The sequence below is a fragment of the Melanotaenia boesemani genome, chromosome 1, assembly GCF_017639745.1.
Source record: "Melanotaenia boesemani isolate fMelBoe1 chromosome 1, fMelBoe1.pri, whole genome shotgun sequence".
Classification (NCBI taxonomy): Eukaryota; Metazoa; Chordata; class Actinopteri; order Atheriniformes; family Melanotaeniidae; genus Melanotaenia; species Melanotaenia boesemani.
The window spans coordinates 12,136,819-12,161,190 of NC_055682.1; the positions used below are offsets into that span (position 1 = coordinate 12,136,819).

A 24,372-nucleotide genomic window follows, 5' to 3' on the forward strand; every position below is an offset into this window, starting at 1 on the left:
AACAGCAGCCTCTATCAGCTGTAGACAGAATTAACGCAGCAGTCGTATTTCCTCCAGAAACGTATCAAGCAGAACTAACATTTACACGAGGTCAGCTAGAGCTCCTTGGGCTGGTAAATGGTGTGAAGGTATCTGAACAAAACATGACTATTTATGCATTCATAGCTCAGCCATATGTACAACGCCTTCAGCCCACACACTCAGCTGAAATCACCCCCACACTGCATCCCAGCCCCCCCTTCTTTCTCTCACAGGCACAGTCAGAAATCACAGTCTTACAGCCAGCACCCCCACAAAAGTGAAAATGAATGTACTCACCTCCTGTGGTGGGAGAAGAAAGAGAGAAAGGAAAGACATGGCAACTGCTCAGAGTGGTGAGTCAGTGTGACAGGATTTAGACATTAATAGTGTGTATCGTGAGTAGTTGGTGAAATACATCTCAGAATAAGTTCCAACTTCATCGTAATGTGCTAGTTTGTATTTGGTCAATATTCATTTGAGAGTTTTTATCCTCGACTTGTGTTTCGCAGTCATCTCTGATATCAGTGCACAACCACAAATTCCCAAACTAGCTTCTCCGTGTGTGTAAAATGTGTTTCTGCTGGCTGTGTGATTCAAGTGAAGCAACAGAGAAGTCACTCACAGTGTGAGTGTGTGTTTGGTTTGGCTGGCCACACTGATCTCCAACTGTGTCTCATCCCTCCCACAGCGACTCCTGTCAGCAGCCCTGAAACCGCTAACCATCCCGTCTGGAAACAAAGCCATTAAGTCACAATAACCGCCTCTGCATCGTCCACACCCTTCACTTCAGTTTAACCTCCTCGTTCCATCACTCTCCTCTTGGTTCTTATCAGTGCGTGTTGTGACCAAGATATTTCTGTGGCACAATCAACACTTAACTGGCCCCTTAAACAATAATTGCATCTATAGTACCAGCTTGGCTTGTCTTGTCCAGTGAAAGTGGAATTGAGTTCTTAATTCATTTATTTTCATCCAAGTCTAATAACAGCTCAAATGCAGAACTGTGCCAGGTTTTGCTTGTTTGTGTTATCAGTTCCCACTGAAATTATTAATGAGACCAGCCGTCAGTGTGTTTCAGGTAACCGTATCCAGTGATGAAAGTGATGCTTGTGGGTTATTAGCTAACCATTACTGTTTATGTTGACTGACTTTAACAGTCTGAAAGGTCAGTTCATCTTATTTTTTTGACACTAACATTATCAAACTGTGTTGTTTTCTTCAAACAGATCATCGTGCACAGCAGCTACAGACATGGTGCAGTCAACTTCATACAGAAACTGAGAGGACTGAAGGAGTGTGGTCACAGTAAGGGTCTTCATGCTGAGGTGAGCCAAAATCCACTGCTCAAATACCGGCTTTCTAACTCTTCAACTTGTGGTCCACATTCAGACTTTGATATTTACAGAAGCTCCCTCACTGCAGCCACACTGTTCTTGCACCATCTTTACAAAACTAAATTCATTTATGTTTTTTAAAGAACATGCTATAACTGTCTAATTATTCCTTCTGTAAATACTTTTCCTTTCCCTAACCTAACAATACTAAATGAAAATAGCTATTAACTATTATTTGAAGTGTTGTATGCACTGTTGCTCATTTTTTTGTATTTCAGTAAAACCAGCTGAACCTTCACATCAGTCGAGAAAATGGGACATTCTAGAAAAACAATTTTATTGATTTATTAACAACCAAAGGTTTGTTTTCGGTGCCGACAGCATTTGCTACATACTTTGGTGTGAATAAGAGCTGCATTTTGCCCCTTTTATCTTCTTGTTGTAAATGCTGACAGGAACACAGTTTACAAACCAGAATTATTAACCCTCATTTTGATTTGCTAACTTGAGTATTTGTTTACATCTAAATGCGCTTCCCTCTGTCCTCGCGAGCATTTACAGGCACTAAACATTTCTGTGAAGACAGACTGATGTGTGCGGTCTGCTTCCCTGTAACAGCCAAACAAACATATTCCAGGAATATTGATAAGATACAAAAGCCAGAGGGATCCCATTGGCACGACTGGACTGTTTGAATTTAGCCTGACTAAAAATCTGTGGCGCAATCAACATTTGTATTACGTCAAGTTAGCAGTAGCACACAGTCTTCAGTTTAAGCCTGTCGCAATGCCTCTGCTGTGGAATGAGGTCCAAAGGTTAGGCTAAATGTCAACACCCCCTCTCCCACAAACAAGGTAGAACAAAAGCACAGACAGAGCAAAACAATTTGTACACTTGTAAGCTTTTTTTTTTCTCCTTTGTACATGTATGTAAATTTACATCCATTTCTGTTCCTGAATTGTGTCATTGTGTCCTCCCTTTGATCCCAGAATGGTCCAATCCAGCCAAAGCTCCACCTGAGTCAAAGGGCTCTGTGTTGCAGATCCAGAAAGTTTTTATCATCCGGTAAGAGCACTGTGACAAAAGGCCATTTTCAAATCTCCACAGACTCCTATGTGCAGAGATCCGTGCTCCTCAGTTTGATTTTTGTAAATATCAGCCAGCAGAATGTGCTTTAAGAAAATCTGCTTAAAATAGTTTAAGTTTGTGTCCATGTTCTGGTCTGTCACTCGGTTATTACGGACATGAGTGAACCAAAACGATAATCACAAGTACACCCAGGACATGAAAATATATATATTTTTATAATATATATATATATATATATAAAAATTGTTATTTAATCCGATATGTACATTTTGCACAAGATGTCTGGGAAATAAATTTCTCAGAAATGAAGCTCTGCTTCACCAGGTTACATCCAAATATTCTGAAAGGGGGGGGGGGGGGGAAGACTCTCAGAACAGGATAAAACGTGCCATCCTAAAACAAAGGGACAAAAAAGTAACTTGTTTCCAGTACATCCATTGGCCAACAGCGCTCCTTAATCCCACAAGTGTAGTTTGCCTCAAACAGCCGTAGTCCACAGTTGTTCAGGAAAAGAAATAGAAATCCTCTCTAATAGATGACCTCGTAGACGGTGGCCTTCTTGTCACCAGATCCTGTCACGATGTATTTGTCATCTGCCGAGATGTCACAGCTCAGGACGGAGGACGACTCCTTTGACTGTTGAAACAAACCAGTTAATGAAAACACATTAAACTCAAGGTTTATACAGAAAACTGAACTTCAGTTTGTCCAAAAATGATAGTGTGCAGTTTTTGTTCATTTACAGCAATGACATTAGAATTAGGTTTTACAAGCAAAGCTGTGTCTGTTAGGCTTAATTTCTCTTCAGTTGCAACAGCACTTAAATCACAATTGATTTAAAGCAGGGGTGCCCAGCTCCGGCCCTCAAGGGCCACAATCCTGCAGGTTTTTGATGTGTCCCTGCTCCAAAACCACCTGACTCAAACTGATGAGTCATTGTGCAAAACTTAATAGGCTGTTGGATCTATTTCATTTGAGTCAGGTCTGTTGAAGCAGGAACATTGGAAAATCTGCAGGACAGCGGCCATCGAGGACCGACTTTGGGCACCCCTGCTTTAAAGTCAATGTTAATTTCCTTGGACTTATATGGAACAAATGGTTGTGCCACTAAGTGGCCACCAATGACTATTATTTTATAAATGCACAAAAGGTGAGACTAACGTTTGTGATTCCATGACATGTTTTTATCTTTAAGGCCCATTTATGCATGAGACTACCTAAGGTGGGATCATGCAGGCAGCAGCTTAAACAGTGAGGCCCTGACTTCATTCTACCAGGTCCCCAGGCCAGCTGAGAGTCCCTCCTGTGCAAGGACCACCAACTCCAGACTTCTTAAGGCTTAAAAAAAAAAAACTGCGGGTTTTAGACGTTTCCCTGCTCCAACACACCTGGCAGAAATGAATAATCTTAAGCTGTTGGAGATCCAATCAGGTATGTTGCATTAGAATAACATCCTAAACTGGCACAACACTGGACCAAGAAGCCCAGAGTTAATAATCCTGCTTTAATGTGTCCTGGGTCTTCCCCAGGGCTACCTCAAATGGCTTCCCTCAGTGCCCGTCACAGGTGACAGCTATTTGCCTTATCTCAAGACATCCTGCAGAGGAAACTCACTTCGGCCACTTGTATTTACAATCTTGTTCTTTTGGTGACTACCCACAGCTCTTACTTCACCAGGTCAGATGTCACACTGATCCACCTGTCAATCACCCATTCTGTTTTTCCCTTACTCATGAACAAAACCTCAAGATACTTGAACTCCTCCACTTTGGGCAGGATCTCAGTCCTGATCCTCATCCCAGATGCAAACCACTGCAGCTAGAGGTGGAGATCTGATGAAGCCAACAAAACTGCAATGACCCAGTCCTGATGTCACCAAACTGGACCCCTCAATTGCACCTAGAAATTCTGTCCAGAACAGACAGTCTTGGTAGTAAGTAATTTCTATTGGGGGTATGGACTTTACCATCAGTGTGGACCAAGCTCTTAAACTGGTTGTACTGGGACCCTTCACTCAATATTCCTGGACCTGGTTTCGGTGAACTCCCATACAGAGGGATCATTCCCAATTCGAGTGTCCAAGAGATGCACCCACAAGTCTGATGAGAGCTGTGCCTAGTTTATGTTTAGGACAAGCTGGAGCAAGAATTCTAATGACAACGCACCACTCGGGTTTAGATCAAGCACCCCCTTTCAGGGACTCTAAAAAGGGTGGTATTCTGAGTTGCTGATAGAGGCACACTTACTCCCTGTTTGGGGCATAGGCAATAACTCCAGAGTGGAAGAGGGCACAACTCCTTTTAAGGAAACTGTTTCCAGAGCCTATGCAACAAGGCATTCCATGCTTCTGTAGCCAAGGATTGGGCCATCAAGGTCCCGTCTTTAGCCACCATCCAGTTCACACATGTGCACATCCCTCCATTCAGTTTGAATAAGTAAATGTGCCCAAACTTTGGTACGGTATGTGTTCGTTTTTGTTACCTGAAATATGCTGGCACCATAAGGGGTCCTCCATGCGTTCAGCAGGTTGTCCTTCCCTGTGCTCACAAACCATTTACCTGCAAAAACAAAGCAAACATTTTGAGCACAAGCTGAAAGTAAATGTTCTCAAGTCTGGTTATTGGCACGTCTCAGATTTAGAGACCAACTGCGATCATGTGACTGTAAAAAAAAAAAAAGGATCTTATACAGTTAAGTACCCAACTGACTAGTTACAGCAAGAACTCTGAAGCAGAAAATGTCATAGGGTGGGCTTCATGTGATTATAAAATAAAAAAAAAAAAAAATGTAGTGTAGACCTAACCCAGGACAAAAGTACTTGGGCAGTTATATATTGGTGCCTGACACACCTCCACCAGTGTGTCAGGCACGGTCATTGACTTCTCACTCCTTTAACCCCAGTATGTCTCCTGATGGCAGAGATCTCTCCCTGCTGAAACCCTAGGTGTTGTTAGGCCCCACCCTTTTTGCTTCCTCCTTAGCCAGAAGCTGCCTTTCTCTGCCTCCTCAGCCAGCTCTTTCATGACTTTCTGATGCCCCGCCCCTTTGAATCTCATGTTGTGGAGTAGGTGAGTAGTTGAGGAACCAATAAAACCTCTTCCACAGGGCACGTAACAACTTTCCAGCCAGCCTCCCTGCACACCGCCGCCAGATCTGCATACTTGGATTGCTTCCACTTGTTAGCAGCCTCCAGCGCCCCTTTCCATGGGACAGTGAGTTCTACCAGAAGGACTGTCTTGCAAGTCTCCAACTACATGACTAAGTCTGGCTGGAGTGATGTTTCCACAGTCTCCCTGGTAAGTAAAGCCGATTCCCCAGGTCGACCCTCGTGGTCCACTTACTGACATTCTCTCCAGCCCTTGCAAACTGGATGGCTTGCTGTTTACCTCCTGTCTGCATGACTCTGTCACCTAGGCCAGCTTTTTCAGCACTAGGTCGTGTCCCCATCTGTAGAGGCCATTAAACACCGCTGTCAGGCAGCCTGACAGGATGTGCTGGAGGCTTCCATTGATGGAGACAGGTCTCTTCAGCATCAAACCATTGGTGGAGGTTTCGGGGACAGTGTAAGGTGTCATATGTTGCTCTGATCAGGAAGCTGAGCATAGGCTGGGAGATCTTCCAAAGATCAGACCATGACATGGGCCTGCTTGTGAGACCTTCCGATGATGTCCAACATCCTTGCTGGCCCTGGAACACGACTTTGATGGTAAGGCGTTCCTGTTAAGCTTTTGCCACCACCATGGCTCTTCAATGTTCTTTAGAAGTCTTTGATCAGAACAAGAGAAACTTGCCTCTCCCAAGGCCTGCTCGACCCTCCTGGACTCTGCCAACCACCTCGAGGAGCTTCAGCCTGTCAATTGCCATGTTAACCTCTTGCTGGGCTTTCCACCACCTTCCTGTTCTCATTTGTGTGCCTGCTGTTCTCACCAGCTGGTCAGAGGATTCCCTCAGCACCAGCACCAACTGAGCCTTTGCTTGCTTGTATCCCAAGATGATGGATTGCAGTGGCAGTTGTAGCATGTTCCTGCCAAAGAGGCCTACGTCTAACAGATATCTTGGCAGTCCCAGCCACTTCCTGGTTAACGAGTTTGATACTGAGGAGGGGATTCTGCTCATCTTCAGAGGCCACATCACCTGCTGGTACAGTATGAACTGGTAACACCATACTTTGTACTTTCTAGGGAGCTGACTCTGATTGATCCTGGCCAGGCCATCTGAGAGCTGCTTCCTCACCGTCTCTCCCATCTGCCGGTCAGAGAGCTCTTCTGTGTAGATTTGTCCCAAGCTGTGGACAGTTTGACTTGCCAGCAATGGTATGTTCTCACCACCTGCGACAAAGATTGTGCTTTTGACTCCTTTCCTGATAGACTGCGTGATTTGGAGGGTTTGATCTTCATTCTTGCCCAGCCCACCAGCTTGTCTATCCTTTTCAGCAGCCTTGTTGTACATGCAGCTGTCTGGAGGAGATATCATCCAAATAGCCTCCCACTGCTGAATGTTCCATGCACCCTGGGAAGCCTGGCACACCTGCCTTCTGGCAGCTGGTGTCAATGTACCTGTTACTTATAAGGTAGCTTGACAACCTCTTGGCCAGGGTGGAGAAGAAAATCTTCCCTTCAACATTAAGGTCAGCAATACTCCTAAACTGGCTGGCTGATGGTACTGGAGGTCTGCTCTTTCGGGATGAACACTGTGACAGCTCTTTGCCACACTGACAGGATGCCTTGGTTCTTCCAAGCCACTCATCAGGTTCCACACAGGTGTTTCAGGACCCCTGGGCAGTACTTGTACAGCTTGTATGGTATCCTGTTAGGGGCTGAGGCTGCTCTTGCCCTCCGGACCATGTCTGCTACCTCGCTGAGTTAAGGGAGGGCAACATTGAACAGGAAGGCTGGGCGAGGAACATAGCCAGGGGATCCCAGCGGAGTCAACCTCACTTGGTCACTGTAATGCACCCTGATGTGATCTTCAAGCTCCAGTCTGGTAATCTCCAGCTCACCACTTCTCATGTCCTCTAGCAGCTGTCTCGCATGCTTAAAGGGATTTATGAAAAAAAAATGCTCCTTTCCTTCTACGTTTGCGAATATGCTCTGCCCTCAGAAGGCTGGCAAGATTTTTCTTCACCTCCTCCTACAGTATGTATATATGCTGTATAATCAGCAGTACTGAGAATATGTCAATGGCTTGTGTCAAAGTCTATTTTTATCATTACACAATGTATAAAATTTGACGTTGGTGGTGTTTTTTTTTCCCCCTGTACTGCCCTTTTCATTGATGGTGCCAAGTTTAAAATTTAAAGAGGGCAGAACTTTATAACATTGTCTAATTGTTAACATAACACAGGAATTAAAGCAGAAAACTTAAATTTATAGCATAGCAATAAAAAACAGGTTGAATTTTAGCTGAATCTGCATCTCCCATGAACCTTTGCAGTCGGGATACGTTGAGTTTTGAAAATAGCCCCGCCCCCTCTGACAGAAACATAACATATTGAGTTTTCTTTGCTAATCATTATTATCACACTGCACAATGTAGAAAACTATTAGAAGCAACTTATTTGTTTTATTAATGAGACACTGTTACATAAAATGATAATTAGTCCCTACTAAAAATTTTATGTTCTAACAAAATCTGGGCTAAGAGTGTGGAGTCACTGTGTCAAGTAAAACAAGCGCACCCTGAAGAAGGTGAGGACGATTGGCTCGAATTAGCTCGTATTCTATTGGCTGGAGGAGATTTGACAGACGTCTCTTTCTGCAACCCGAGAGAGGAAAAAATATCCAAGAGCAGAGAAAATGTCTGAGCGCAGAGTTTTGAAAGGAAGAACAATATGTTTGAAAACAAGAGCGACTTTCTGAGTGTGAGAGTAGAGTTTTGAGAGAGAGCAAGATGATATTTGAGCATGAAAACAAGAAATCTTGCTCTCAAAGCAAACAATTGTGCTCTTGATTAAAGATCGAAAAATATCCCCATAGTGGGGACGCAGCGCCAGCAGAGAAGTTGTCATTTATTTTACAGGGTGAGTAATTATTAAGAAATCCACATTGTTAAGTTTTTGAGAGTGTATAAAGTGTGTGAGAATGTTGAAAATGTTAATTATAGTTTGGGGAAAGGTCTATAAACACTGCGAGGAGGGATAATTGGGCCTTAACATGCATTTGAATTGTGAAAAATTAATAAGGTCGTCATTTCGCGGATTTCATTTATCTTGTGTTTTCAGAACGTAACCCCCGCAATAGACGAGGGACCACTTTATGTGGTGTGTATATGTACATATACACACGTAGTGACTTCGTTCGAACACCAGCTGTTGCTTATGAAGCAACATAAATTGTCCTCAAAATATCAAATTTCTAACTAAGACACATTAGCTACACATATTGGGAGTTTGTGTTCAAATGTTTTAATGCGAATATGGATTAATTATTCTGTACTGTAGGATAATGTTTACTAAAATTAGCCAGGTTTATACCTTGGATAAAGAATTCCTTTTATAAATATTTATATATTCCAATTACTTTACATACTACTGGATACCAGCTTTGCTGCATTGGTCTGATTTTGTCCTCTCAAACAGTACACTGAAATTTAACTAGATTCAAGACTGTGTACAGAGTTAATTAGGCTACACAGCTTTTATTTGAAGTCTGATTAGTAGAACTCTGTATTAACAAAACGCATATAGCTTCCTTTTAGATGATTTTTGTTAAACTTGGCTATTATAGGTGGAAGAATTAATTAGGCATCAGATAAAATCTGACAACTATTCTTGTTTTTTAACCTGGAGTTGTGCTCTCATTAAATATCTTTTTGGTCTGTAACTTACCACAGTAGGCGAACTTGAGTGAAAGCACACAGCTTTCATGCAGATGCAGCTGGTACTTGTCAGGCTTGGTGTGGTGAAGCACCTCCACGTTGCTGCTCTCCATACCCACAGCCAGCCATTCCCCAGTGGGACAATAACCTAACGAGAAGATCTGCAACAAGGAGTTCGATCAAAACTCATGAGAAAGTTGGTTTTACAGGTAAAGATAAACTTTAAAAAAAGGAACACAACGAGCGCTTTCATCTGGAGAAACCGTGAAAGTGTTAATGTAGGTCAACACAGTATCAGGTAAACTAGCAGATTTGATTTTTTTACAGAAATAATTACCTGTGAGGTAAAATCATGTTGCTGGAGCTGTCGACCCTCTCTCAGATCCCAGGAGCGGACTGTGTTGTCGAGCCCTCCGGTCCACAGTTTGGTCCCATCATGGGAGATATCAATACAGCTTGCTCCATCTGTGTGGCCCTGGAATTGTCTGGAACACACAAAACACACACTCATTAAGGCATGAACAGGGGAGGGGGGGTTCTCCAAACTCATACGATGATGATCAAATGCTTTGTTTTGCTTAAGGTTTGTAATTTCTTTTTTTAACATCCCCATGAACAAAGTACTGACCTGACAAGGGTCTGGTTATGGAGGTCCCAGACGGCAATGTTTCCATCAGAACAGCAGGAGAAGCAGACCTTGGCGTCAGGGCTGATGGCCAGTGCGTAACAGGCTGGAGCAGAAGAAGTGAGTTCTGCCTTTATCCGGGGTGTCTGTGAAGCCAAGTCCCAGATGGTCAGCGTGCTGGCCTCGCCACCCACTATCAGGGTGCGGCCATCAGGCAACAGCTTGCAGGAGCGGATGTAATTGTCTCTGTTCTGGAGCAGAAAAAAGTATTGTCGTTATATTGATGAATGAATACAATTTATTTAATTTGTTCCTACATGTGAAACAAAGGTTGAATTGAGGTCAGCAATGTCCTTTAGTGAATTTGTTGTAAACCTTTTCTTTGACAAGTGGAGCTTTTCAGCAACAGCTGACTCTTTCATGTTAGTGAAGATGTGAATGTCAGATTTAACAAGAGACACAGAGACAGTGGGGCTGCAGGCAGGAACAGCCAGGCTCCAAAGAGCAGGAAGACGGATCAAAAGCACCGTGGAAGCTGTTGGTCGAATTAAACAGCACCATGATGGCTTTATAACACTGAACTGCACTCTGGACACACCTTAAGGGTGTGAGAGGCCATATGAGCTGAACGGCATGAAGCCACAGTATCAAAATGAGAAACGAGAGGCACTTTGAAAGAAGTAATGAGCTGGGTAATGGCAGACGGGGTTGGCCAATCAGAACATCATTACTCAGCGGGCATTTTTTCTTCACTGAGGATTATTTCAGCACAGCAGTGAGACACTTTACTGAATTATTCACCTCTTTGTTAGCATCTGTGGAAAGCTACAACAGGGTGTGGGAAGAGAGGCTACGTTTGATGCTCAAGAATATTTCTGAGACCTCAGGATCACATTTATGACTGCCATGGTTGGAAATGTTCAAAAGGAATGATAAAACATTATTTTTGCCGTATGACTTGTAAACAACAACAGCTAGTTACCAGGCAGTCGAGTTGGGACACTGGGCTCTTACTGCCCGGCTGGCTGATATCCCAGATTTTGACACAACCCTTTCCACCAGTGTAGACATGACGTGTGGGGTTGCTGATGGTGACGGCGCACACCACTTCTCCATGGCTCAGTGTGTTGATCTGACGAGCATGCCGCGGGATCCCAGGGCCTATCAGTGCATCTGGAGGAAAGGGCACGGGCTGCATCTGACCATCTGCACTGACATGAAAAGAATAAGCTCTGCAGAGGACAGAGGAGGCAAACTGTCAATTTGGGTAAAAATTGGACAAAATGTGTTAATAAAATCAACTTGAATGCAAAACTGTGATGATTAATAAAAATGTAAATACGCACGGCTTTCCTCCAGAAGTCAGGCTTGCTGGCAGGCCTGGAGCTCTCATGTGAGGATGAGGGTCAAACCCTGCCTGCATGAGGAAAAGTTAAAATAATCAAAGAACTGCTAATCTACAAAAAAGTTAGTCTAAGCTAATATTCAAGTAGCAGCCAACGTTCAGGCCAAGTGTCACTGCATACAGAAAAGCTTGACACGGCTAAAACTAATGCCCATTAAAGCCTGGGAGACTTTCAGACAGGAGATACAGTTTGGGAGTTCAGTCTTGTCTTTAAAGTTCTCAAAAAACCAACTAACATCAAAGTAAACAGCTCGGCTGTCTTTGCTGCTGCTCATTATGTACACTCAACAAACTGCAGCCAAACCGTTATGACACGTTATAAAAATTACAAAGATGTTTAAGTTTTCATTTCATTTTCTTTTTTTTTGTGTGTGATGTTCTATCACCTACAGCATCAGGTATGATGGAGGTTATGGTTATCATTAGTTAATGTTACGAGGACAAACAGCATTGCTTGTAGCATAATCAAGTGTAAAATGTAGTTACAATTGGCGAGCGTCCATAGGCGGCAACAGCTGCAGCACTCATCTGTGGCGAAATAAGACCTGGATACACGCCTGGACTGGTAAGGGATCCATTCATCTCATGATGACCCATCATGGCAAATGGGGATGCATATGAACCGGCGATGGACATAGGTGTACGCAGGGCTGGGGCAGCTAAAGGAGAGGACGACTTTACTAATTCAACTGCTGTATAGACTGAACAATTTGGTTTAATAAAAATAATGGTAAACTGAAGCGAGTACACATACTACGATTGTGTAGTGAAGATTAAAATTAAATTAAAAAAATCCAATTACAACTGGAGTTTGTACTAAAACTGTTTTACAATTTTTCTGAGGTAAACATGAACATCAAGAACTCAAAATTTTGTCCTATTAGTCTACATCACTTCCACTAAACAGATTTAATAAAATGCCAATCACAGTTTATTAAAGCAAGAGCTTATTTTATTAAAGAAAATCATCACCTTCTTACAATAACAGCTTAACTAGAGAATCCATTTTTCCTGGAAATTTACTAATAAAACAAAACAAAAAGAGAGCTGGAGATTTTTTACCTAAAGCCTCCATGCCGGGTGGTTTGCCCATTGGTAAAGGTCGCAGTCCTGGAGTTGTGCTGGTTCCTGGTGTGGGCGCCTCATTTCTTGGTGTAGGTGTGTTGGACTTCAGACTCGGTGTGGACGACTTGTCATTCTGTAACAGAGATACTCTTTACCCTCAGGGTGTTTGGTATCCTCTTACTGAAAGCTGTAAGTTCAGTTAGTCTCTTCTCTCCAGTGCTCAAACACACACAAGTGAAATCACATCCATGACACATGACAGAGTTCAACCAACCCCCACCCCCATGAGTCAAAAATACCACCTATGACAGGAAATTCAGAGTGAGTGGACTGCTCTAGTTAATCCAGTCTAACACAGACACTTCATTACAGTCATGTGTGTTTGTCAGCGTGTTGGGGGTAGGAGCGTAGACCTTTGTTTAGCAGTCAAGCTTGTCAGGAACAACAAGGCATACTGTGTACAAGACAGTGGAGGGAAAAAAAGCTGATTTTGAGAAGTGACAGACCAATCACGGATGGAGAGAGGTTTAGTTGAACATAGAGTGCATTCGGAAAGTATTCATAGCACTTCACTTTTTCCACATTTTATGTTACAGCCTTACTCCAAATTGGAATAAATTAATTTTTGTCGTCAAAATTCTACACACAATACCCCATAATGACAATGTGATTTTTTTATTAGATTTTTGTAAATTTGTTTAAAACAAAACACTAAAGAAATCACATCTAAATAAGTATTCACAGCATTTGCCATGAAGCTCAAAAGTGAGCTCAGGTGCATCCTGTTTCAACTGATCATCCTTGAAATATTCCTACAGCTTAATTGGAGTCCACCTGTGGTAAATTCAGTTGACTGGACATGATTTGGAAAGTCACACACCTGTCTATATATAAGGTCCCACACTTGACAGTGCATGGTAGAGCACAAACCAAGCATGAAGTCAAAGGAACTGTCTATAGACCTCTGAGACAGGATTGTCTCGAGGCACAAATCTGGGGAAGGGTACAGAATAATGTATCTGCTGCCTTGAAGGTTCCAATGAGCACAGTGGCCTCCAAAATCAGTAAATAGAAGTTCTGAACCACTAGGACTCTTCCTAGAGCTGGCCGGCTGCCTAAACTGAGCGATCGGGGGAAAAGGGTCCTAGTCAGGGAGGTGACCAAGAACCAGATGGTCACTCTATCAGAGCTACAGCATTCCTCTGTGGAGAGAGGAGAACCTTCCAGTAGGACAACCATCTCTGCAGCAATCCATCAATCAGGCCCATATGGTAGAGTGGCCAGACAGAAGCCATTTCTTAGTAAAACACACATGGCAGCCCCCCTGGAGTTTGCCAAAATGGACCTCAAAGACTCTGACCATGAGAAACAAAATTCTCTGGTCTGATGAGACAAAGTTTGGACTCTGGCGTGAATGCCAAGCATCATGTTTGGAGGAAACCAGGCACTGCTCATCACCAGGCCAATATCATCCCTACAGTGAAGCATGGTGGTGGCATCATCATGCAGTGTGGATGTTTTCAGCGGCAGGAACTGGGAGACTAGTCAGAATAGAGGGAAAGATGAATGCAGCAATGTACAGAGACATCCTGGATGAAAACCTGCTCCAGAGTGCTCTTGATCTCAGACTTGGGGCAACGGTTCATCTTTCAGCAAGACAATGACCCCTAAGCACAGCGCCAGGATATAAAAGGAGTGGCTTCAGGACAACTCTGTAAATGTCCTTGAGTGGACCAACCAGAGCCCAGACTTCAATCCAATTTAACATCTCTGGAGAGATCTGAAAATGGCTGTGCACCGACACTTCCCATCCAACCCGATGGAGCTTGAGGTGCTGCAAAGAGGAATGGGCGAAAGTGCCCAAAGAAAAGTGTGCCAAGTTTGTGCCATCAAAAGACTTGAGGCTGTAATTGCTGCCAAAGGTGCATCAACAAAGTACTGAGCAAAGGCTGTGAATACTTGTGTACATTTTTTAGTGTTTTATTTTCAATAAATTTGCAAAAAAAAAGTCATCATGGGGTATTGTGTGTAGAATTTTGAAGACAAAAATGTAGGGATGCTCCGATCAGGTTTTTTGTTGCCGATTCCGATACCGATTACCCATGAGTGCCGATCACTGCCGATCACCGATAATCACATGGATTGGCTGTAATTTTCTTATAAGCACTGCCGACTATTTGATGTGGAAAAGGAACCATAAAATCCCCCTACTTTAGACAATAACATGTACATAGTACAATGCGCTATCTTTCAGTAATCAGTAGTACTATATTTTAACAGACTGAAAACACATTAAGGCTCTCATCAGGCTAAATAAGAAAGTAAAACAAAATCTTAATATTCCCAAAAAAAAAAAAAAAAGCCAAGTAAAATAGGCGTCCCCCACCACTGAGAACGGTTGGTCGTCAAGGCCGATTAACTGAATTATTTTTGTGGTTATTTGCTTGACTGTCACGCTCATACAGACGAGTGTTGGTAATTGTTGGCTGCGTTAGCTGCGCTCTGGCTGCACCGGCGTCTTCCTTTCATTCTGTGCAGTGAGCCTCGAAAATTCAGCGTACTGATTTTGATGTACTTCCCCCGCGAGGTACTTTTGCGTTGCATGTGTTGCAGGATGCAAACTTTACATCACTCTCACACACAGTGTAAAACTTCCACACGGCAGACATGTTTGCTTTGGATTTGCAAGCGCGCGCATGCACATTGTGGAGGAAAGCGGGAGCTATGACACTGCACGCAGCGCTTCTGCAGGTTGCAGAGTATGAAATATAGGTGGTCAGATTTTGTGATCGGCAACAAAAGGCATTGATCGGCGAACACCGATCACATACTTTTTTATGGATATCGGCCGATAATGATCGGCGTCCGATCGATCGGAACACCACTACAAAAATGTATTTATTCCATTTTAGAATAAGGCTGTAATATAAAATGTGGAAAAAGTGAAGTGCTGTAAATACTCTCTGGATGCACTGTAATTGTAGCTAATCATCATAAAGATAAGCTTTATTCATCCCTTACAGGGGAAATTTCTTTGCCACCAAACATCTTATATGTTCACAATGAGAAAGAAAAACTGTTTTACAAAAACAATATTAAAATCTGGTTGGTCAAATGCTTACTATAAAAAAATAGAGGGATGGCAGGAGAGAAGATGAGATGAAGCAAAAAGACAGAGACAGCAGTTCTCCTGCTGCCATGTCTCTGGGTTATTTACTGCCTTGGGGCGATGGAGAAATGACCATTTATTGGTTAAGCCATAAAGGAGATTGAGAGGACTGAGCTATAGGGTTTGATTTCCTCAGAGTGCATCCACCCTCTGCACCCTCAAGCACCGCGTACCAGCCAACTGCTAAGCCTGCACATTAGTCTTTCACACAGACATCCACTTCACTTGACAAATGCCCTTTAGTCTGTCAGTCCAGGCTTTATCCCATCCAACTGTAACCTCCTTATTTCATCCTCACACTCACATGGGCGTGGTCCTTCGCCTTAGAAGATGGTGTGCTGCCCGAGGAGGCGACAGAGGCGGGGCTGTTGGGGGCAGCATCCTTCTTCAGCACTCGTGACTTATCCAGGCCATTTTCAGGAGGAGAGTGAGCAGGGCTGACTCGAGGCGTGGCTGGATCCTACAGAGTTAAACGAGACAGACCGAGGGCAAGACTAAGCAAACAGACCGGAGGAAAGCCACTGGCATGTACATGTAGGTCAAACAACCCGGGGCCTCATGCGCAAACACAGATAAATATACTCATGTATGCTCACACTCTCTTTCACACACATGCACCAACTTCTCATTCACCTGTCACACCCTTTTCCCTTTGTATTCTTTGTCTTACATTCTGCATGAATGGCAAAAGAAACACAGCAAGTAAACACATGCTCAGAGCAAACAACCAATATTATGACAGACTTTTTGACAACACAGTAAGAGGTGTTGAAGCTTCCACAGACAAAAAGAGAACTGTTTGGATTCTGTGCAGACCTTTTACTGAAGAATGTGGCGGAGCAGCTCAAACCCTCATCTTACCTCATTGGAAACATCCACCACCAAGTCATCACTTTTGTCTCCGTCACTGTCCTAAAAATGAAGGAGTAGCAGGTTCAGCGTAAAGTGAGGCTATTAATGGCAGTTAGGTTACACCAGTTCAGCCACTAAATTAGAACCACATCAGATTTATGAACCTAAAATAACTCAACTGTGGGATTTCTTATTGCAGTTGTTGCTGCATTTACAGAGAGACTGAAATGTCCCAGTCATTTTAATCAGTTGTTCATATACAGATATGTTTCTTTTTAGGAGCAGATCCATGTAAGGAACAGGAAATTCATTTCAGTTTATCAATGAGTGAATGGTAATCTCAGCTGACAGTAGGGCTGAGCAACAAAAAAAATCTTAAAATTAGTACCCACCCAATATTTGAGACAATGTCAAAATGACAATAAAGATATTCTAATTCTAATAAGCAATTCAAATCAGCTTTATTTGCATAGCAGTGGTTCACAACAAAGTCATCTCAAGTCACTTTACAGACACAATCAATTCACGCTAATCAAATTAAAATAAATCCACATCAGCCTAATTTATAATGGTGTCATTATAGTGTTATAAGCCAATTTATAAAAAATAATTGCCTATTTAAGAAAAACCAGCATGAGATATTTTCAGTCAATTCATCTACAGAGCCAGCTGTGTATCCCTCAGCACACGGCAGCCTACTAGTTGGTGGTAATGTACCTCTAAGCTAGTTGCTAGCCTCGAAAAATAGTCAAATGTAAAAGAAAAAAAATTACAATGACCTGCCCAAAGACTGAGGAAGAAAACTGAGCAGAAAGGCAGGAGAGAACGAGTGTAGCTGAAGAGAGCCCCAAAGGACGAGTAAAACTGAAACTGAACACAACACTATCTTCCCAAACTGTTTAAGTAGCTAACAAAAAAGGTCCTACTATGTCAGTATTATTTGCAATATGTAATCAAGTACAGATTAATACAAAGTGCAAACTTTGTCATTGCTAAAACGTAAACAGGTATCGCACCGGTGACTACGCACAAAGCATGAAAATGTGGGCCAATGTGACTCGGTAAACCAGTTCTTGCAAACATAAAAAAACATAAAAATCTACTACTCTTCATTTGTGGATCCCCAGCTTTACCAGTCTACATGTCATTGTATCCTTGGACAAGAGGCTGAACTAGACCCTTCCCTGAAATGCTCTTCTAAAATGAGAATTTTTAACATATGTTTTGTTAATTGGGAGATAAATATTGTCCCCAGTTCCTCCTCTAATTTACAGAAATCTTTTCAAAATATGTTAATTAAGTAACTCTAGAGCCTTATTAAGGAACATATGTCATAGCAACATAAACTGTGCAAATGAGGTTTTTTTGTTAATATAGAGAATGTTTTCCAAGAAATTTGTATGCCAACAAAATCAATGTTAGAATCTCTTCCCCTTATGCAGCTGGATTTTGAAAATAGCAAACTCAGCACTAACAACTGACACAAAGAAACGAATGGACACAGACACTCACATATCTGCTGTCTTTGTCGTCCACTTTGCGTTTTTTGGAGTCGTGGCCATAGTCTGAAGAGCTGCGGTGCTTCTCGCTCGCTGCCCGCAGGCTGTCTGATGGTGACACTGAGTTATTCTGCCATAAATAACAGACACTACATCAGAGTTCAGTTAAAATGCCCCTTGAATTGGTTTCTTAATTTGCAATACACTAAACCATGTACTGATTCATGGATTATGCAAATAATTGCAGCTTCAGTAAATATAATGTGAGGAAATGAGTTTAACATGGTATGGACAAACAAATTATGTGAATGTTGCAAATATCGTCCGTTTAGTAGAGTGAAGGTCTGCTGCTACTTTACGCCCATCGCACAGTTAATGTTTTAGGATTTGTAAACCTTCAACAGACCAGAAAACTATAAATATACTAATCACGTATTTACACCCAGATGTGACTTTTAAGCATTATCTCTCGTCAGAGCAGTGATAATACCGACTGTAAAGCCAAATGCACAATGCTGCTGGACTGATTTGGGATGGGGCGGGGGTGGGAAGTGGAGGATTCTTGGACAGCTTAGCCTTGTTGCTGCCAAAGCAGTGGAGCAAGGAAACAGACGAGGCAGCTAAGCAAAACCACAAACCCACAAAAATACTGGAAGACAAAAACACTAACTGGCGTGATGATTCGTGGAGCAGACTGAGTGAAGAGGGAGAGACAATATGTACACACACAACCTGACATGTAATCTTGTAGACTCAGAGTAGAGGCCAGCTTAAAGTTACATTAAATATAAAAGCAGACAAGGGCTGCATTCCTGACTGATCATGCAGGAAGAAGCAATTATAAAGGAGAAGTGACTGGCCCCTTAGTGTGTAACTGTAAAAGCCAAGCTAATAACGGCTCGCGAGACAGGTTAAAACAGAGAGAAAAAAGATGACGAAGGAATAAAAAGGCTATTGATGGAACCAGGACAAGAGAGCAATGTGAAGAGGGAAAGAGGGTGATGCCAGAAAAGACAGGAGCCATGAAAGAGGCAGAGTGAGAAAAATGGAAGGTAAAGAAAAAAGAAAAAGACAAGAGAGCAAAATTGGAAAGGAAGTTGGCAAGCAATGAGAGCATGGCAGTGTGGCGGTGAGTTCTCCCCACTAGTGGGAACACCCGGACAGGCTGGCACTTTCTCAGAAGCTGCAAACAGGGTTTTTGTACTCTGAGAGCTGGTGTGGTGGCTCTGCCAATCAGACCGAAAAGCAAAGAGATGGTGGTTGGGGGTGAAGGCCAGAAAACCCTGAGGCCAGCTCACATTATCAAGCAGCGTGGTAAATCCCCGCTGCCACCAGAAACAAAGACACGATGAAAGAGAAAGAAGGAAGTCTGACAAAAAAGATGAGCAGTACAGAGAGGTAACAGTCTGAAAACATAATGACAGGAAGACATTAAAGAAAAGACCTGAGCCAAGCAAAGTGGAGACTATTAAACTGTGGTTGAGCAGTTAATGCCATATTCTTAGACCACCTTCTTTTCAAAGTGCCCCTTCCTTGGCCACGAAACAGAGGGTTAGGTTAGACTTGTCCTTACAGAGGTCATCCAACAGTTTTGTGATTCCATCTCAGGTCAAAATATGTAGATTTCTTGAGCTACTCTTGCAGAAAAGAAAGCCACCACAAGTTTGAGTCTGGCTTAATGCAAAGACACAGACGAACGGATAAAAATCTCCTGCAGAATTACAGACTGTATCTGAGGCTGAGAACTTCAAGGATTTCTTAGTTCAGTAATCCTGCACTTCCCTCCAACTGTGCTATCAGATGACCTGAGACAACAGGACAGGAAGACTGTGTGTGTATGTGTGTGTGCTGAAAAAGAAGGGGAGGAGGGTGGCATTGAGATCAGGTAAGCTGGTATTGGCAGTCGTTCGTCACCAAATAAGAGAGAAGAGTTTGTGTTTCCTTCTGACATGAGTAGGCTCATTCAGGATGGTCAGTCAATGGGAACTTAATCTGGCTGAGCAGATCCAACAGAGCGTTACACTCCAGCTAACTGAGAGCTTTAAGCCAGTCCAATAAACAAGGACTTTAACATGAGAAGGAAGAGAGATAGGGACAACCAAGACAGAGCATGAAGGAAAAAGTGATGGAAAGGGTAAACGACTGAGATAAGAACACAAAACAGTAAATAACAAAACTATGCAAAAGAGAAGGAGAAAAGTTTGATGAAAGGGGATGAAAATGAGTCAGGTATTGGACACATGAAACAGTAAATCCTCTGAAGTGATTAGGGAGAGAGAGAAGGAGAGTCAAAGTCACTTTTAATTGTGTTGAAATTAAAGGAGGTAGCAGACTACTAATCCTTGTCCAGTGATTGGAGTCATCTTCCACCTGGATTAGATGGCACTGGCTTATTTGGCCAGAAGTCATTTGATTTCAGTCAGCTTATACCCCCTGAGGACAAAAATGTGTGTGTTCTTACACAAAGAGCATGAATTTCTATTTAACAGTTGGTTTAAGTCTATGTAAAGTACACCTAATCACCAAACACAGTGAGCCTGTGACCGGCAGAGTCAAGAGACACACAGGAGGAGAGCTGTAGAGTCAACGTACCGTGCTGGACTCTCGCTCTTTCAGAGGAATGGCCAGAGGCGAGTGAAAAGATGAGGGGCCAGGAGGGAGGAAAGCAAAACACAAATTAGTATGGAGTAACAGACTCTACAATTAAAACAGTAATAAACATACTATTCTGAAAGATAATGCTCATTTTTGCAAAACTGATACAACTAAGTTAGTTGAAGCTTGTTGACAAACCACTTTTTAGAGAATATTTAGGTCATATTATGGCATTTTATAGTGTTACTTTATTAAGCAGCTGTTTCGCCACAATAAATGAGGAGATAGGCTTACAAATCTGTCAATTATTTACAATAAATATCTAAGTCATGAGTAAATAATTATGTTGATGATGCATAATGCCATGGCTCACTTGTAAATCCTTTAAAAAGAAATGCATTAACATCCAACAGATTTATGTCAGACTATAATTACCACCTGCATCTCTGGTAAATGATTTATTCACCACCGGACAAAAAACATGTTTAGCGTCCACACAAGCAGGAGTGTTCAGCTTTGTGATGCCACTATGAACCATCACATCTCCAATTATAAGAAAACTACTGAAACTGTGTTAATATTTCCTCAGAGAGTTTTTATATGCAGAAACACTTAAAAACATACAATGACATGTTTCCAGGAAAAATTCTATTCAGCAGGTACATCCTGTTCTTGCTGCAGGTAGCTTTCGCAGCAGGCTGTGCTCCTCACCTCTGTGCTCCAGGTCATGGTGGTTCTTTTCATCCTTTACAGGCAGGTGGGCCTGGCTGCCAAGAGCACCCAGAGCCAGCAGGCCAGAGCCAGCGCCTGTCACAGGAGGGATGCCGGGCGGCTGCAGGCCGGAAGGGTGAGGGGGCAGCTGGACTGGGGGTCCGTGGGCAGCGTGAGAGAGGTGCTGAGCCTGAAGCTGCTGTTGCTGTAAACAAACACAGAGAGACAAGAGACAAAACAGAGGACAAGTGGGTCGGCTGGGAAATGATTCGCTGAATGACTGCACTGGACTCGTGCTTTGCAGCTGGATTTGACAGCATTTAGTTAGAAGCCAAACCATTTATTCATAAAAGCAGGATGGTGGTCACTGCCAGCATGCTATTCCAGCTCACTCGCTGTCTGATGAGCAAACAATAACTTAATTCATGCCTACACATATAGGTGAAGCGATGCATGACACGTTACATTCATGTCCAAAATGTCCTATTTTTGACCTGTTTTGCACTTAGCTGTAAATTATGATTCGATTTAACTTTGTGCAGTGACCGTGTGTTACAGTGACATAATTAAAAACATTTAGTCTGATTTTTTTTACATTAATTCTAATATGCTTGTGTTAATATGGCAGTTACAAGTTACCAGGTTTTATATCATTTGATCAATTATTCATGCTGCAAATCACATAAAATACTAAAAATTGTAAAGAAGCTTTTTCAACACAAAAAAATCTGCAATATAAAAAGTAAACATTCTTAAAATAGATATTACACACACACACACACACACACACAAACTGCTGTACATTGTTTTTTCTGTTTCAGCATTAAAGTGAAGCTTAATTGATCTTTGTGGAAAAGGTTTTCACGTGGAGGATGTAAAAGGACTCCTTCCAGTTTATTAGCCAGATCTGACTTCTTTTCACACTATGTTCTTATTTATTCTTGCACTCCCACAATTAGTACCGTTGTTTAACCAACATATTGATGTTACATGACCTTCTGATAGCTATGTTCTGTTCTAAAACACATCACCTCAAGCTGCCAGAAATGATGCCAAACAGTGTTGCTCAGTCTCAAACTGCTGTGTTTCAATCATAGTTGGGACATTTCGGGGGAAAAAAAGAAAAAGAAAATCAATAGGTCTACACTTGAAAACCAAAGAAAGCATGCCGTGCTCCAGCAAAATACTGCCAAGCACAGACAGCAGAGAACACACACACACACCTCCCAAGAGGACATGAATGTCTGTAAGAGGCAACCAGAGCTGAGAGCAGATAGACAGGAGTTAAATAGCCACTCAGGCAAGAGGGAAGCAAGTGCTTTAAAACAAGGTTAAATAACACTTAGCACATCCATCAACTGGTTCTCCAAAAAGAAAAATAACATGATTACCATTCTGCTTGCTAGAAAGAACTTCAGTAACCTCATCCATACATTCATTACATAAAATTGAGAAACTAGATGAGGGTATATCTCGTGGCTTACCACATTTAAAGGTTTATTAGCAGCTGGCCATTATTCAGTCAGCTCATTATGTGGAGATAGACCTGAAATCACCCCAATGGATATGAACAACTGAGGGGCAGCATTGTTAATCGATATTGTGCTGGTGTACCAAGCAGTCCATTTGATGTGAAAAAGTAAAAGTGATCAAAAACAAAATGGAAGGGCCCAGTCAATACTGAAGGGGGAGAAGCAGAATCACAAAAATAACAAGAGAATGAAAGCGAGTGGGCGAGGGATAGAGGCAGGGACGTCCCTATTGAGTGTGCCTAATGAGGAAAAGCGTGCGGGGATCATTATCAAGAAGCCTCATTAGCGAGCTATGGCTGAGGAGAGGGGAGACGAGGAAGGGAAGTCATGAGGGGTTGGGAAAGAGAAAAGAAAGAAAAAAAATGAAAATAAATTGCTTCCAATTCAATATTCATGGATAAAGAGCTAGCTTTCTTTCACACTTATCTTTTTTCATTATGTGTAAATGCTGCAGCAGCTCAGGCAACTTCCACAGGAAACAGGCAATTAAAGTTAACTAGGCGAAGCTGGCTCCCTGCAGAACAGTACTGTCAGGTGGAACAAGCATCAACAGCACCAGCACAAACCAGCTGGCAGACTGGCTTAATAAGTCTGGCAATGATCGACACATTACCCACTGAGCCTTACAGCAGCTCTCTAGCTCAGACTGCATTTTCTTCAGGAGTCAAGACACAGAATATACTACAACCTATGTACAAACAGAGCCGTTTGGACTGAGACACAGGAAACATTTTAGGTTAGTAACCAGGTAAATACAAGATTCTGTAAAATCTTCAGGCTTAGTATTGTCTCCTTTCACAAAACAAGATGTTAGACAATTCTATGGACTCAATAGAAAGGCATAAAGATTTTGCAGCTGTAAATAAATTTAAGAATTTCAGAGTTTGAATTTTGTAAATCAAGTTTTGTCACCCTGTAAAAAAAATCTGCCTGAGAAATTCAAGCTTGTGAATGTGTACAAAAGGATTTGTATGTGTTTTTGCAAATATCTGTTTACAGATGCAAAGCAGAAAACTGCAAGAAAAACTTTAGCTGCAAATGCAGATTTTTGGGCCCATCTTTACACTTCTGATTAGATAATGACAAATCAAACTGTCCATCAGAGAGCAGACGGTAGATAGAAGACGGGTGATGGTGGGATCTGAGTGGCCTAATAAATGGTACTTCAGCTATTTAATAGACCAAAAAACCTCTACATTCATCTCCACGCAGCCGTTATTGGTGGTTGCTTGCCTCGCTTTCCTCCACCTCTCTCTGTGCCCCGCTGTATCATCTTTAACCGCTGGATCTGAGGAGCTGCTGTCGGGGCCAGAGCTGGACACGATCAACTAAAGCTACGGCTACTCACGAATCCAAACACCATTAAAATAGTAACTGCGGTGCACGGAGGCCAACCAGACATGAGTGAGGCGAGCAACCAATAACGACCACGTGATGGGCTCTTCTTTTTTCCAGGGAGAGTCCGTAACACCTGCTGCTCGAGTCTTGGATAGAGTGATGTTGTGTATCACATTCACTTTGACACACTGGTAGTCGCACCAACCGTCTTTAGAATTCATCTACTCTCCTTTAAGAGCCTGCAGCGGTGAGGAAATGAAGGAAGCTGTCTGCTCTCTGATTGGACAGTTTGATTTCTCATCATCCAAATCAGAAGTGTCA

At 42.5% G+C, this 24,372-nt stretch overlaps 1 protein-coding gene across 13 annotated transcripts in view; it reads right to left on the reverse strand.

Annotated features, from left to right (window-relative positions):
- Positions 1-1,675: 1,675 nt before the first annotated feature.
- LOC121655598 (transducin-like enhancer protein 3-B) overlaps positions 1,676-24,372 on the reverse strand; it is a 160,870-nt gene continuing 138,173 nt past the window's right edge. For 7 of the 13 annotated variants that reach the window (XM_042010479.1, XM_042011093.1, XM_042010774.1 and 4 more), the window contains 14 exons: positions 21,182-21,386; positions 20,468-20,526; positions 17,883-18,005; positions 16,386-16,436; positions 15,829-15,984; positions 12,353-12,488; positions 11,777-11,949; positions 11,232-11,302; positions 10,868-11,117; positions 9,889-10,136; positions 9,598-9,745; positions 9,271-9,421; positions 4,926-5,002; positions 1,676-3,080 (listed from right to left, as the gene is read on the reverse strand). In XM_042010479.1, coding sequence (XP_041866413.1) covers positions 2,973-3,080; positions 4,926-5,002; positions 9,271-9,421; positions 9,598-9,745; positions 9,889-10,136; positions 10,868-11,117; positions 11,232-11,302; positions 11,777-11,949; positions 12,353-12,488; positions 15,829-15,984; positions 16,386-16,436; positions 17,883-18,005; positions 20,468-20,526; positions 21,182-21,386 — 1,956 coding nt within the window. In that variant the 3' untranslated portion in view covers positions 1,676-2,972. The remainder of the gene's footprint in view (positions 3,081-4,925; positions 5,003-9,270; positions 9,422-9,597; positions 9,746-9,888; positions 10,137-10,867; positions 11,118-11,231; positions 11,303-11,776; positions 11,950-12,352; positions 12,489-15,828; positions 15,985-16,385; positions 16,437-17,882; positions 18,006-20,467; positions 20,527-21,181; positions 21,387-24,372) is intronic. The other 6 variants (XM_042011006.1, XM_042011282.1, XM_042011169.1 and 3 more) reach the window with 3 other exon arrangements.